The following is a 15433-nucleotide window of genomic DNA, read 5'->3' as shown; positions in this document are numbered from 1 at the left end:
TCCAAATACCAAATGGCATAGTCCAAATGGTAGAAATATAGGTTGCTGCTCTTTGAGCTTCCCTGTGACAAATGTACACAAATAACATATTCTAAGGAGATTATTTTGCCCTTCATTTGTACATAAGCAAGTAAACAGTTAATGGCTTTTAAACACTTTTTTCTTTTTGTCACAAGACCACTTGTTCAAATGGAATTTATGCTGTGCTCTAACTTATGAAAGGACAAAAGTAGACATATTTTAATAGAAACTAAAAGAATGAGTCTAAAAACATTCAGGTGATGCATTACTTTTTTTTTTTCCCACATTTTGAGTAGAAGTGCAATAGCAGAAAAGTATGTATTTGGGCAGATTCAATAAGACATTACACTAGCATTTCTTGGATTGAACAACTGTGGTATGTTATCATCACACACCATTCTCTTATTTTAACATTAAAAATAAAATATGCATGCAGGTTTAACTATTCTTTTTTTTAAGATTTATTTATTTAGTTGAAAAGCAGAGAGAGAAAAAGCAAGGGAAGGGGCAGGGGCAGAGAAACTCAGTCTCCCTGTGAGTGCAGAGCCTAATCTGGGGCTTGGTCCCACGACCCTGAGATCATGACCTGAGCTGAAATCAAGAGTAGGCTCCAGGGGCGCCTGGGTGGCTCATGGGTTAAAGCCTCTGCCTTTGGCTCAGGTCATGATCTCAGCGTCCTGTGATCGAGCATGGGCTCTCTGCTCAGCAGGGAGCCTGCTTCCTCCTCTCTCTCTGCCAGCCTCTCTGCCTGCTTGTGATCTCTCTCTGTCAAATAAATAAATAAAATCTCTTAAAAAAAAAAAAAAAAGAGTAGACTCCATAACTGACTATGCCACCCAGGTACCCCTTAACTATTTCTTCTTAACTTTCATATTCTACAGTTCAAGCCCAGTCTAAGTGAGACTGAGGAATGGCTACTCTTGAGTAGAAATGACATGGCAGGTATCATTGGTGCATGTGGTAAACTCTAGGGAAGCAGATAAGACAGAGTTTATTCAATCTTAGTGCCTTTTCTAATTACTTAAATCATCCTATGTTTGTCTTCTTATTGGTGCTATGGGGATCTTGAGGAACAACATCTAGGTTTTTTCTCAGGATTTCTGATAACTCCTCCTTCTCTCAGGTGACTTGGAATAATGGTTTACAGATCGCAGAAACATTCTAAACACCATGTTGATCTGACAGACACAGGAAAGCAGATGAAGTAAACAGATGAACCCCTGACTTGTAAAGATAATCTAAGAATTATTGGCACAAAGCACTGACCCCATTTAACACAAAACAAAAGAGGAATGAAGAAATCTGACACCAGCATTTATTTCTACATCTATTTATTAATGTTGGTCTAATTTATGAGAGTAATATTTAAATTTTATCGTGTTTTTTCTCTGATGTTTTAGTGGTGACTAATGAAGGGATTTGCAAAATTAATTCAGGCCAAACCAATCAAATATTAGAGAAATACTTTTTCAAAGATGAGACTATTTGCCATGCAGTGACAGTGAAAGCTAAGTCATTCCCTACGTTAAACTGCAAATTTCTCTTACAAAGGCATTCCCACTTAAATCAATAGAAAATAATGGGGAAGAAGAAAAAGTGGGCTTAGACTGAGCCAGATATTTCCTTGGAACATACCAAAAATGGATAGTATTTGGTATTGAATGACCAAACTCAGAAGCTTTGAAGAGTCCACAAAATCATTATGTTTGTGGGATGGAGGCATTGCTGCAGCCAGGGTTTTTTAAATCTGAACTCTAGCCCAGTGACCCATCTGCTGATGGACTAGAGTTTCAATGAGGTGTTCTCAGCTTCCAGGTTGTTATAAAAACCTGCTATATAGTCAGTCTTTCCTATGCTCTAAATACTTTCACGTGGTTTTCTCAGGCACTCATCAAAGAATTCTGTCAAGCAGACAACATAATACAACTTTACAGATGAGAAAAACAATGCTCAGCAACTTTAATTAACCTGCTCAAATGATCACAAATAGTAAGGCATAGAATCTAGAATTCAAACCTGGGTCCATTCCATGCTTTCGTGAAATCATGCTGTTTTTCCAAAAGTATGAAAAAATAAGGTAATAACCCTCTAAAGGTTAATTTTATGTTTCAGAATTTTTTAAAAAAAATGTTGATAACATAAAGCAATATGATGTCTACATACAACTTTCCACCTTTAAGTCCTTAAAAATACATATTAACCTGTGTGCCCTCTTCTCTCCAGCACAATATGCATTAATATTGAAAAGAACTGGAAGGTTTTAGAAATGTTACTTTCACATGACTTATTGATAGTTTAGTTTGTATTACCTTCGACAATTTTGCCTTGGATTCAGAATTATCTTTGGGAACAGAGTCTTTGATTAGCCGAGATCGGTCATAATTAGCATGTTCTGATTCATCCATGTAATCCTTATCTTTCCCTAGAGCTAGAAAAGAGAAAGAGAAAATTATATCCACTTTTATCCTTCTTCCTTTTCTCTCTCTTTAAATGTACTAATCTCTCTTTTATTCAAGCTTTTCCAAGGTTTAGCCAAGTATAACTTTCTTATGACCCATCTATCCAAAAAGTAAGCAAAAAAAAAAAAAAAAAAAAAAAAAAAAAAAAGAAGAGAAAAAAAGGGCAAATCTTCCCTGTAGTGGATTAATAATGAAACTACAGTAACTTTCATAAAAATTAAATGCATCTCTGCTGCTTAGTGGACTTAAACTTTTTGAAAATAAAATTAGAACCATGCAAACTCATCATCTCTTTTGAACATGAAGATAAAGATATTTTTTTAAAGATTTTATTTGTTTACTTCAGAGTGAGAGGAGGAGTGAGCGAGTGAGAGAGCACAAACAGGAGGAGTGGCAGAGGGAAAAGGAGAAGCAGGCTCCCTGCCAAGCACGGAGCCCTACCTGGGGCTCCATCCCAGGACCCTGAGATCATGACTTGAGCCAAAGGCAGACATGCTCAATCTACTGAACCACCCAGGTACCCCAGGTAAAGATATTTCTAAAAACTCAATAGATTCCCAAGCATTTATTTGCTTAATTAAAAACTGTATTAATTTCGAGAATTTGTTTTCTTCAAAGTTGTAGCGTTTTCTAAATGTGAATTTAACTGAAGTGTGACAGAAGTCTGAGAAATCATAGAAGCAATTCTCACAAACGTTACAAGAAAAAACTTTTTAAAAATATAAGATCGAAATGAAACTACAGCTGCAAATGAGAAGAGAATACTGAAAACTAATTACCACTAGAATTATAAAAAGCGTAGGGCCTTGTAAGAATATATATGAACAATAAACAAGCTATAATCAATGCAACAGTACAAAACAAGAAACCTCTATGGGACTGTCAGTCCAACCAAAGACTCCTGACGTGCTTCACGCAATTTGTATTCCGTGTGATAGAAGTACCTCTTTGAGGTCAAACACAGACAAAATTGAATATATTTAGCCTTTTCAAATAAATGAAAATGTTTTGGAGAGCTATTTTATTCCATCTGTTAACACCTATCAAACATAAATTCTGACATAGACAACTATGTATAATGCTTTAAAGATTTCCATCACTTGATGTAGTATTAGAATAGAAAATTGTTTAAAATATATGCACTAATTTCCTTATTAGGAATCTTATAGCATATATTATGCCGTGTACACCTAGACTATCAGAATCTGAGTAGTGGTATGAATTAAGACTGGACAAGGTAATATTATGTCGTAGTATGTTCTTAATTGCCAATTGTGTTTAAATGCTCTAAGCACTTAGGATTAAAACCAGAACTACTAAAAATAGCTAGCACTGATGGATGGTTAACAGTAGTTGAGTATATTCTAAGAGCCAGAAACTTTACAGGTATTATTTCCTTTACTCCCTATAACATCTGTACAAATGTGGGTATGGTTTTGACCTACATTAAACAGTAAATAAAGCAGATGGAGATTAAGTATTATGCCAAAGTCACTAATTTATTAAAGAGTGCATCTAGAACTCAAACACATCCAGATCTGATTCCAAAGCTGATATTTGTAAATATACTATTATGTTTTCCCTAGGTTTAAGAAGATTGCATTTTATTCATTTAACAATTATTTATTAAACACTCATGATATGTCAGACATAGTTTTAAGAGTTGGAAATGTAGCAGTGAACAGAATCCTGCCTTCAGAGAGCGTTCAAGTCCAAGGAGAAAAACAATAAACAACACAAATTAAGGGAATAGTAAGCATGTTTTGTGGTGAGTGCACTAGAAAGTAGAGGGCAGAAAAGAAGGACAGAGGTGTCACAGGTGTGAACAAGGGTGCTCTTTTAGTACAGAGAATCGTAGTCACATTTGAGCAAAGATGCAGGAAAATGAAGCAGTAAGTCACACGGGTAACTGGAGGAAGAATGGTCTAGATGCAAGGAAAAAAAGTGTAAAACCTGGACTTGTTCTGAATGGGTGTCAGATGAGTGAAAAAGAAACGGAAATTTTGGAGTTAATTTTTTGGATCAGTTATCTAAACCCCATCATGTTCAGCTTGCTGGTTTGTAAGGCATAAAGGTTTCACTTTTTTTTGAGGCCAATAGGTTTTTTTCCTTTCATCTTCTGTCCCTTTCCTTACCTTTCTCCTTGTCTCCTTATCTTTCCCTCCCTCTTTCTCTCCCTCCCCATCCTTCTCTTTCTTTTGATATTGGAGACATAGGAAGAGACCTTTGTGATTAAATGGCAGTAGGTAAATGGGCAGCGAAAGCTGGGAGCACAAACCACCCTGCAGGTCACAGTACTGTGGTTCCTCAGCCTACATCTGCCCTGGTCCTACATCAGTTCTCTCCCTGGCAGTCTCTCTTCTCATCTGTAAAGAGGTTTTTGAAGACATCTCAAAGGGTCTTCCTCTATGCTCTAACAACTGTGTGATTACTAACTTAATGTTTACAAGAGAAAATGCAATTTATGTTAATACATCTCATTTACCACAGAATACAAGAAATACAATGTATAGAAGTTTTCCACTCATTTAAACTTTATTCCATTCACAATTACATTTTCTGGGCAGAAATTTTTATATTTTGTTTTGCTTAATTTTAATTTAGTTTTCTCTTCTCTTTAATTCCTATAACACAAATATTCCTGGAACAGGAACATCCTTACATCATCATCTTGTTGGAAGAAAGCTCAGTTTTGAAAGTCTTGCCAAATGCTACCAACTTCATGAAAGCTTCTCAGATCGTCTCCTCCTTCCTGCCCCAAAGTTCCAAATAGAATGAATCATTTTCTGTCCTGAATTCCATCACATTTGGTTTTCCCCTCCTTTTCTTTATCTTTCTCTTCTTCCTTTCCTTCCTTTCTTTCTTTTTGTGATTCTTTTTATTTTTTTGAATTTAGACAAAATTATCCCAGGACTATGTTCAATCTCTTTTTCATGTGTGTTCAATTTACTACAGAGTCTATAACAACTTGTATATCATAGGAGTTAACTTAAAAAGAAAAAGAAAAAAGACTTGTTATTTCAAAAAATCTGGATCATAGTGACATAATTTTTAAAATTTCCTTTTATTGCTAGGAATGTAAGTATGTTTCCCTTTCTTCTTGTTTTTCTTGAAAGTATAGGGAAGGATTCTTCCATATATAATAATAGTACTCTTTTTTCCTTTTACTATTAGCAAGATTAGCAAGATTGCAAACTCCTGTCATTGTAATGTAAATTTTCCTTTCCTATCTTGTCTTTTACAATGTCCCTATGGTGTTCCTATGTTAGAAACAAGAAACCTCTACTCTTACTGACTTAACATACACTATTTTTGAATATAAAAATGTCTTAAATGTTCGTATTCTTTTGTTAAACACTGGATTTTTTTCTTACACTAACTTTATACACAATATTCCTGTAACTAATGACTTGTATTCTTTTTCACATGGATTGCTAATTAATTATTTAATTGCTAGATGTATTAGGTATTCTTCATTCATTAAATCAATATATTGAGCTAGATCTACAGTGTACGAGAGATTGTTCTACTTTGAAGGGAGTAGGAATCACAATGAACAAAAATCCTTACCCTCATGAAGTTGAAAGTAATAAAGTTAAGAAAAGAACAAATATAACCCCTATCTATTAAATGATGATATGGTCAATTAAAAAAAAAAAAAAGAGGGCAAGGAGATAATAGGGAGGGCAGCAATTTGCAATTTTAAATGAGGTGGCTAAGGATGGCGTTCTCGAGGTAACCTGGAGCAAAGATGCCAAAATGGTAAGTGAACCTCTGTAGGAGAGCATCACAGGCAAAGGGTACAGCAAGTGCAAAGGCCCTGAGGTGGGAGCATGCCTTTCTCATCTGTTAACAGACAAACAGATTAGTGTGACAGGTAAGGAATGAACAAAAGTGAAGGTGACAAGGTATCATGTTAAAGTGGTAATGGAGGAAGTAAGAGCATATGAGGGAGGGCATGGGACCATCATAACGATTTTGGTTTTCATTCTGAGTTAAAGAGTGCCATTGGATGAATCTGAGCAGAGTAAATTTGAGCAGATTTGATCAAAATAATTCTGTCAGCTGACATGAAAATATGCTGAAGGGGCCAAGGCCAGAGGCAAAGAAGCCAGGTAAGAGTTATTGCAATAATCAGGTAGAGAGGATGTGCTTTGGGTCAAGGTGGTATTAAGACTAAGAAATGGTCAAACTGAGGATGTGGTTTTTTTTAAAAGAAAAACTAACAGAATTCTATTTGCTATGGCATCTAAAAGAGAAAAATCAACAATAATTTCAATGTTTCTGGTCTAAGCACTGGGAAGGGTGCCATATTATTTCCACATATCATTTGACTAAATCCTAGTAACAAGTATTGTTACTAGCTTTTGTTACCAGTGAGGAAATGTAGGCAGTTACCTAGGGTCTCACATTTGGTATGTGGCAGAAGAAGAGCCCAGGAAATCTGGCCCTAAACCTTACATTTCTAGCCACTATGTAATACTGTCTCTTGTAGTGTTGGAAAAACAATGATTTAGGAAACTTTGAAGTCATAAAATATTCACAAGTTAAAAAAAAAATTTGGGTTACATAAAAATTATAACATATTTATTGAATAAAAAAGGGTAATCTCTAATTATAAACATAGCTTTCTATCCTCCTTCAGTTAATGATGATGGAGACAAATATTAGTATCCTAATAAAGATAAAAATTGTCAACAAAAAAGAAATAAAGATGAGATAAATTTAGTAAAAACTTACTTATTTTTATGTGGTTTAATGGTCTCCATGCCCAAGAATTTAAAATTTAAAAAGTACTATTTTATGCTAGTACATAGTTTTTTACATCTTTCATTTTTAATTAAAAATATCCATTGCTGACAAGACACTAGGGAAACTGATAATAGTCATTTGCTTTCTGTACCAATATAAATTAGTAAAATTTTTGGAACAAAGTGTGTCAGTATGTGTTAGGGGCACAACTGAAGAGGGATCTGAAAGTCATCAAAAAGAAAAAAAAAATCTGTATTCCCAAGAATGTTTCCCCAAGCCAATGGATAATAAAATAAAAAAATAATTACCACTTTAATAAATAGCTACTCCATTCTTCCAGCTACAGAGGCCAAGATCCTGACTCCTCATTTTCTCTTTTACCTTATGTCTGATCCTTAATTAAATTCTGCTGACTGAGCATAAAATATCATTTTTCTGCTTTGCTTTACTCTTTAGCACATACCCGTTTCTAACATGCAATATGTTGTCTTTATTTATCTTCATTTATTTACTGGAAGAGAAGGGAACAAGTGCAAAGGCTCTGTGGTGAGTGAGAGCATACTTAACATCAAGGAACAAGTGCCGCTGGATGGAGGGTGAGGGTAGGGTTAAAGGGGAGGGACAACAAGTGGTAGTAAGGGGCCAGATGATGCTTACACAGTGTGCCATAATGCAGATTATGGCTTTTATTTGGACCTACAAAAATATTGAAGGGTTTTAAGTAGAAGTCTCATGTAATTTAATTTAAGTTTTAAAGGGGCCACTCTGGCTGATATGAAAATCTGGAATAATAAAATCTGTTTCAACGATTAAATAAAATAATCTATGTGATTTGTACATATAAGGTATTGAAGAAATATACATTTTTTTTCTTTGATCTTTCTTTAAATTCACAATTCCAGTAATTGGGAATCTACAAAACTAATCATATAATTTGGACCTACAACTAGGTCATATCTTCCACTTCAAAGCTTAGGTGGATAGGAAACCATGTAATTAACGTGAGTATGCCAATAAACAATTTAAAAATTTAATTTACACCTTCTTCCAATCATCAGTAATATAATTTATGATGAAAACTTGAGTCAAGTGGGAATCCATTAACTCTTGCAAATTTTGTTTGCAAACCAGTATCAGTTCAAAACTCAAGGGAACCAATGAAGATAGCAGGCTCCTATGATTGTAACATAAACCTCAGAGCAGCTCTCAGAATGGAATTTTAATAGACAAATTATTCCAGTCAATTCTTCTTTATTTTAATGCCATTTCATTACTTTGCTACATTTTAATATAACTGCTGGAGCATCTGGAAATTGATGAGGTAACTGTTAAGGCAATTTTAAATATGTGTGAGTGATCTTATTAGTTGGCCTCTACTGACTTCCAACAGTGTGACCATCCCATACATTGCTAATGATAGTGTGTTCCAGGATTGCCAAAGTAGTTGGGGCTGATGATTAAATAATAATATTAATGGTTTAAGGTTATTTTTATTCTTTATAATTTATATATACTAAAAACCACTGAGCTGTACACTTAAAATTGGTGAATCGTATGGTATGTGAATTATATCTCAATAAAGTTTTTAAATTAAAAAAAAAACCCAAGATTCTCAAAGCTGAAAAAAGTCATTTAATATGTTGAAGCAGGGAGCCTGATATAGTGAAAAGAGAACTAATGATGATTTCAGCAAACCCAAATTAATTTTTTGTGTTAATTAATGTGAATTAATATATGAATATTTCCAACATACATTGTTTTATTTGCATCTCACAAAAACTCTTAATTCAAATAATCTTATTTATATTATAAAAAATCAAACCATAATATTGATATCTCCATTTCATAAATCAGGAACCTAAGGCACAGATGGTGTACCTTTCTGCTGACTGATAGAGTTAGTACTTGATCTGACTGCTAATAAATTCCATGATTTTAAAATTATTATTCCACCAAAGTTTCCTATGAAGAACAAACCTAATGGTCCATATATGGTTTACTCAGTGGTTAGAACGTGGTGATAATGAAGATCCAGACTTAATCATTCTTCGCAGTTCCTATACTGCCTATTTCTCCCAACACTCGCATTGTTCAAAAGTCCTGATGCTAGACAGTCACACTGAGGGTATGGTCGGAGCTGTATTCAGTCAACCCCATAACCAGCAGATCTTGAAGATAAATGCTTTCCACTGTCAGCATGCCAGTGTTTATTCTATCCACATCTATTGTTTCATACATTCACCCAATCGTCAATCATCCATACATCTTCAAGTAGACAGTATATATTAGGTAATACGAAAAAATAAATAGCCATTATTATCATCTAGTGAACTGAGTACAACAGTATTATAACTAAAGTGCAATAATAATAATAGGAAGTAGGAAGCATCTAAATGGATGATGTTCCGGAGGACTTCCCATAGGAATAATGTTATAAAGGGATTCTCGTACTATTTAAGAAGAGTCATAGCTATTAGGTCTTTAAATGCTCCATAAAAGGTTTGTCAATATGACTTACATGAAAAAGTGTAACACAATTAGATTAGGTCTTCACTAAGAAAAATAACGGAACACTGATTCCTAACCAGTGGGAAAAATCACAGCAATGAATGACATCATGGAAAGCAAAGGAGTAATGGAGAGTAGATTCTCCAGAGATATGTCTGTCAGTATCATTTCATCTATTCATCTATCCTTTCAGGGACCCTAAAAATACTCTCTGCACACCTACCACATGCTAAGTACTATTCTTGATTCTGGCCCGTATGCACCAACAAGACTAAGTCTGTGTCCTCTGGAAATGGAAAGAGGAAAAAAATAAATCTTATAATTTCCAGTAATACCTCTTAAGTCAAGATTAGGAGACACAAAGTGAAGCTTGTATGACTCTGGTTTCTCTCAGTGGCGGGACTTGAGATGAGAGCAAACTTATCATGAACAAAGAACAAAAGAGGACTGGCATGGCTGATGCTCTGTGAGTCAAAGGAAGCATTAGCAAATGGTCTAGAGCTGGAGCAGGTCCAGACCTCGTAAGGCCTCTGATGGCTCCAGTAAGGAGTTTACATTTTACATGAAGTGGGAAATCAGGAGGGGACTGAGTAGAGAAATGATGATATTTCATTCCCCTCATATGAAGGCTTCCTGTAGCTGCTGTATGGAAAACAGACCATAAGGAGGCAAGCATCAGAGGAAGGAAGTCATGATGCTGATCTACTCAGAGACTGAAACACTGGACAAGGCTTGTGGCAGCAACTACTCAACAGTGTCAGGTTCTGAAAATAATTGGAAAATTGAGCCCAAAGGACTTACATAATGGGTTTAACTAACAACTGAAAAGATGTACAGTGACTGTGAGGCTGTCGCTCCTGGAAAACAATCTGTTCTTTCAGTGTAAATCCCTTATTTCTGTGATTCTGAAATAGGCTGGTAATATTACTATGAAGTTGTTTTTTTTTTTTTAATGCCATCTTAATATGAAATGCTATTTGAAAAAACTATGAAAAATTATTGGAGATTATCAAGTATCGTAGAATGAAATCAAAATCACTGCGTACTCATTTGACCGTAACCGTTTTAAGAAATAAAATGAACACTGCAGCAAGCTGAACGATGAAGCTCACAGAAAACAAATTATCTTACCACTCTAATATAAATCACTTCCTAAGGGACTCGCTTCATAGCATTAAGGAAATGTTGATTTCACAAGATTAGAGAGATGTATATTTTAGTTGGTTGGACTCAAATTACGTTGGTTTTAGTAAGCCCTGATTATTTTACTTAAAAGTTATCTGTTTTTACTGCAGCATGAGTGTGAGCAGACTCAGCCATCAGTCACTTGTTAATATGGGTGTCTCTGTCCTTGTCATTTTACAGAATACGAGCAAGAGAGAGGGTGGATGATTATAGCAGGGCGTCCAGGACTGATAGACAAGAGTATCGGGGCGCCTGGGTGGCTCAGTGGATTAAGCCGCTGCCTTCGGCTCAGGTCATGATCTCAGTGTCCTGGGATCGAGCCCTGCATCGGGCTCTTTGCTCAGCGGGAGCCTGCTTCCTCCTCTCTCTCTGCCTGACTCTCCGCCTACTTGTGATCTTTCTCTCTGTCAAATAAATTAATAAAAAAATCTTTAAAAAAAAAAAAAGAGTATCGTCACATCAGGATTTCAAATCCATTACATGGACTGACACTTTCCAGAATAACTGTGTGTGTGTGTGTGTGAGAGAGAGAGAGACAGTGACAGAGAGAGAGAAAGAAAGAGAGAGAGAGACTGTGTCTGTCTGTGTGGCTGAGGGCACAAGGCAGAATGGTGTTTTGGCTCTGTGAACTGTTCTATGAAAAGTAGAATTCAGAGCACCTGGGTGGCTCAGTCAGTTGAGTGACTCTTGATTTTAGCTCAGGTCATGATCTGAAGATTATAGGAACCAGCCCCATGTTGGGCTCCCCACACAGCGGGCAGTCTGCTTGAGGATTTCTCCCTCTCCTGCTATTCCCCCTGACCTCTCTCTAAAATAAATAAATCTTTAAAAAAGAAAAGAAAAGAAGACTTAAAGGCTCACAGACAGCAATATAAAGAATGAAGGAAGAAAATGGAAGAATGGAATTCTAAACTCCCAACCTGATTAGCCTTCTTCAATCAGTCATCTCCCACATATAGTATGTCATGCAATGTTACCCCCATCTTTTGCTGCTCACAGCCTCATACTCATTAGCATTGCCGAGCTGGTATTCTACGGACATCGCTAACCACCTTTCATCTCCATGGATTGTGATTCCTACTATGATGATTAAGGGAGAAGATGAAAGATGAAGACTTCCTGGGTTAAAAATCTCAACTCTTCCTTGGGAAGACGTATGGCATTTGGCAAGTTATTTTATCTCTTGGCCAATCAGGTTCCTCAGGTATAAAAAGAGGCTCATAAGAGTACCTAATCCAAAGAATGGTTAAGGGAATTAAGTGAGGTAAGGCAGACACAGAGTTGTGTAGTAAGTGCTCGGTAAATCCTTGTTATTTCACTCTGCCATAAAAATCACATTTTGGTGATAATGGTTAGTGAAGATATCTCTGAGCCCAGCAAAATTTGGGGTAAAAGATAAGCTTAATGAGTGAGTGAATAAAGTAATGAGCAGGTATTTGTTGAATCTCTATGATGTGCTAGGAGAGTGATGGAGTTATGTCTCTTCATTTAACTCAATCGTCTTGCAAAGTATGGATCATTAATTCCAATTTATAAGATTACTGAGGTTCAGAGTGGTAAATAACATGCCACAGTCACACAGCTCATAGATATAAGAATGGGAACTTGACCAATGTCTGGCTGGGAAAACAACATTTCATCCATAATATGTTACAGTTATATCCTGTCAGGCAGTCTTAATGGAAATGTCCAGCTCTGAATCAACAGGACCACGAATGCTTCTTCCTCCATGGCTATCATTTTGAACAATGAGGTATACTCATCCTCAATGAAACACTGACTACATGCAGTTAACTGTGCCACAGCACTGATAGTCTCATGGGGCAGTTCAAAGTAGTACACTGGGGGAAAAAAAAAAGTACGGGGGGATCCTGGGTGGTCCAGGTGGTTGAGTGTCTGATGCTTCATTTTGGATCAGGGTGTATGGATCAGGATCCAAATCATAGGATCGTTGTGACCAAGCCCCATACTGGGCTCAGTACTGTGTGTGGAATGTGCTTAAAATTCTCTCTCTCCCTCTCTTTCTACCCCTCCCCTCACACTCATGTGCATGTGCTCTCCCTTTCTCTTGGAAAGAAAAAAAAAAGCCATTAATTAGATGTATCCATCAGGTTCCAAAAATTGTATTAGGGCCTGTTGGTACTTAAAAACAAGTACCAACAATCAACACTGGGTTGTTAACCAACCCAATGCTAGAAGCTGGCAGTTGGCACTCTAAAAGCAAAATTAGAAAATGTAACTTCATTGAATTTAAAAGGAAGGATGTATTGCTAAAACACTCATGCTTTATTTAATTACACTCTTGGTATATTTGACATCATTTTGCTTGATGTCTTCTCAAAAGCGATAAAATCATATACATCTTAGATATGCGGCTGTTTCAAAAGGAGTACTTTCCAGCCAGGTGTTACACCAGGATGGATTCTTGGAACGCTTGGTGATGGTACAGTCAGCCAGAGCTTCATTCTCACATTCACTGTAAAAGGAAATACCTCATGTGTGCATATTTACCCCTTCAGAAGCTGTGACAATTTCCTAAGTTGAATGAATGGTAGATCGATGCTGGGTGTGCTAAAGTATTGACTGTGAGGTACAATGCCTGAAGAGAGGAACACGGGTCAAGTGTGTCAGATGATTGGGACACACTAGAATGATAAGGAGAGAAACATTCATGGAGTTAGGACATCCAATTACATTAAGCATTTAGAGAAAATGTTAACATTTGTGATGACACTATCATGATTATTTCACTATCAAAAATAAGATGCATAAAATTGAATGGAAAGGCTTGCATGGCTAGAGTTATTGTTAGGTTATTAACTAGTATTAGTGTGGGAAAATTATTATGAAAAGGGCTATGTAAACTACATCAACCGTATGGATATTTTGAACAAGGTTTTTGTTCTTGTTTTTGTCTTATCAGAAAAGTAATAATAGTAACCTCTTTCAGAATTAATTACCATGGGAAAGACCTTTGTACTCTGATTGAGTGTATTTGTTCTAATGAAATGTTCTCTTTGATACTGATGTTCTATATGAAATGAAACTGCTGGTGGCTGTCTTCTTTTAATTAGGAAACTTAATAAGCCAGCACTGTCTTGATGTCACACACACAAAAGTGAGTATTGTAAGAAACATGACTAATTTGCAGTAATTCAGAGTGCTACGATAAATAACACAGCTCATTGTTTAAAAAATTATGAAAAAGTATCCTAACAATGTCCTCAGAGAGAAATCAAGATACATGTTTTAGGCTAGAAATTCTTTTTTTTTTTTTCCCCCTAAGATTTTGTTTATTTATTTGTCAGAGAAAGAGAGACAGAGACAGAGCACAAACAGGGAGAGCAGCTTGCAGAGCAGGCAGAGAAAGAAGCAGGCTCCACAATGAGCAGGGAGCCAGACGCGGGGCTCAGTCCCAGGACCCTGGGATCATGACTTGAGCTGAAGGCAGATACCTACCCACTGAGCCACCCAGATGCCCCTAGGCTAGAAATTCTAAATTCTAGCTACATTTAATATTTGCCTGGGATACAGTTAAAAGTATGCATCATTCCTTAGACCAAGTAAAATTGATTCCTGGGAGCTGAGACTCAGAGGTTTAAAAGCTCCCAGGTGACTTGAATGCATAGCCAGAGTTGACAACCACTGATGCAGGCGGTGCAGTCAGGCCACCGAAATGTTCACTGCTGAAAACTCAGGGCTAACCCTCTGAAGGTTATAAATAAATTCACTCTAAGTTTGTGAAATAAGCGTTGTAACAGATGAATATTACTCTTTGATAAATTCTGGCTTTCTTTTCTTTCTAATCAGTTTATGAATTACCAAAAAAAAAAAAAAAAAAAAAGTTCAAAGGCATTGCTCATAACCAAGTCTGGCAAGCTATAGATCTTAATGCAAATCTCACTCAAATGAAGTAAATCTTGCATGATAATAGCAAAAGGGAAGAGAGAAGGTTGAATAAACTTATCTCTGTTTATAGGAAAAATAGTAAAAATTATACTGACTACAAACCGAGGGTCAAGACAGAATCTTTCAATATTACTGTTATTCCAAATACTGGGTGACTATCCACCACTTTCAAGTTTCAATTCTGAAAACTCTCCATTGAACATATGCTATTTTGACAGAAATATGAACAATTTTTCTTACAAAAAATTCTGATGTAAATTTATTCTTTACATATTCTTATTATATAATATTTGTATATATTGTTTGGGGGGGGAAGAAAACACAGACAACAAGAAGAAACCACAAATAATCGTACCACATGAAGATACACACTCTTAGGTAACATGTTTGTTCCTTTCTTTCTACCTCTTTTCCAATACATTTTTAACTAAAATGAGGGGAGGTCTACATTTATATTTAAGCTATTTTTCCCCACCCAGAAATATGTCACAAAATGTACTATAGTACAATTACTATAATGTTGAATTTTCCTCTATTCCTAAGTTAAGGCAGCTGTGAGGAAAATTATTTTTCAATTTCTGATACTATTTTTTGGAATA

The 15433-nt window shown here is 35.9% G+C and overlaps 1 protein-coding gene across 2 annotated transcripts in view; it reads right to left on the bottom strand.

The window, feature by feature from the left end:
• Positions 1–15433, bottom strand: part of ANO3 (anoctamin 3) — a 418943-nt gene that overhangs the window by 173156 nt on the left and 230354 nt on the right. For both annotated transcript variants that reach the window (XM_059138525.1, XM_059138529.1), the window contains one exon: positions 2331–2449. In XM_059138525.1, coding sequence (XP_058994508.1) covers positions 2331–2449 — 119 coding nt within the window. The remainder of the gene's footprint in view (positions 1–2330; positions 2450–15433) is intronic.

This window comes from Mustela lutreola, chromosome 1 (genome assembly GCF_030435805.1).
Source record: "Mustela lutreola isolate mMusLut2 chromosome 1, mMusLut2.pri, whole genome shotgun sequence".
Taxonomy (NCBI): Eukaryota; Metazoa; Chordata; class Mammalia; order Carnivora; family Mustelidae; genus Mustela; species Mustela lutreola.
The sequence above is the reverse complement of the archived record's forward strand: the minus strand, read 5'-3'. Positions and strand labels throughout refer to the sequence as shown.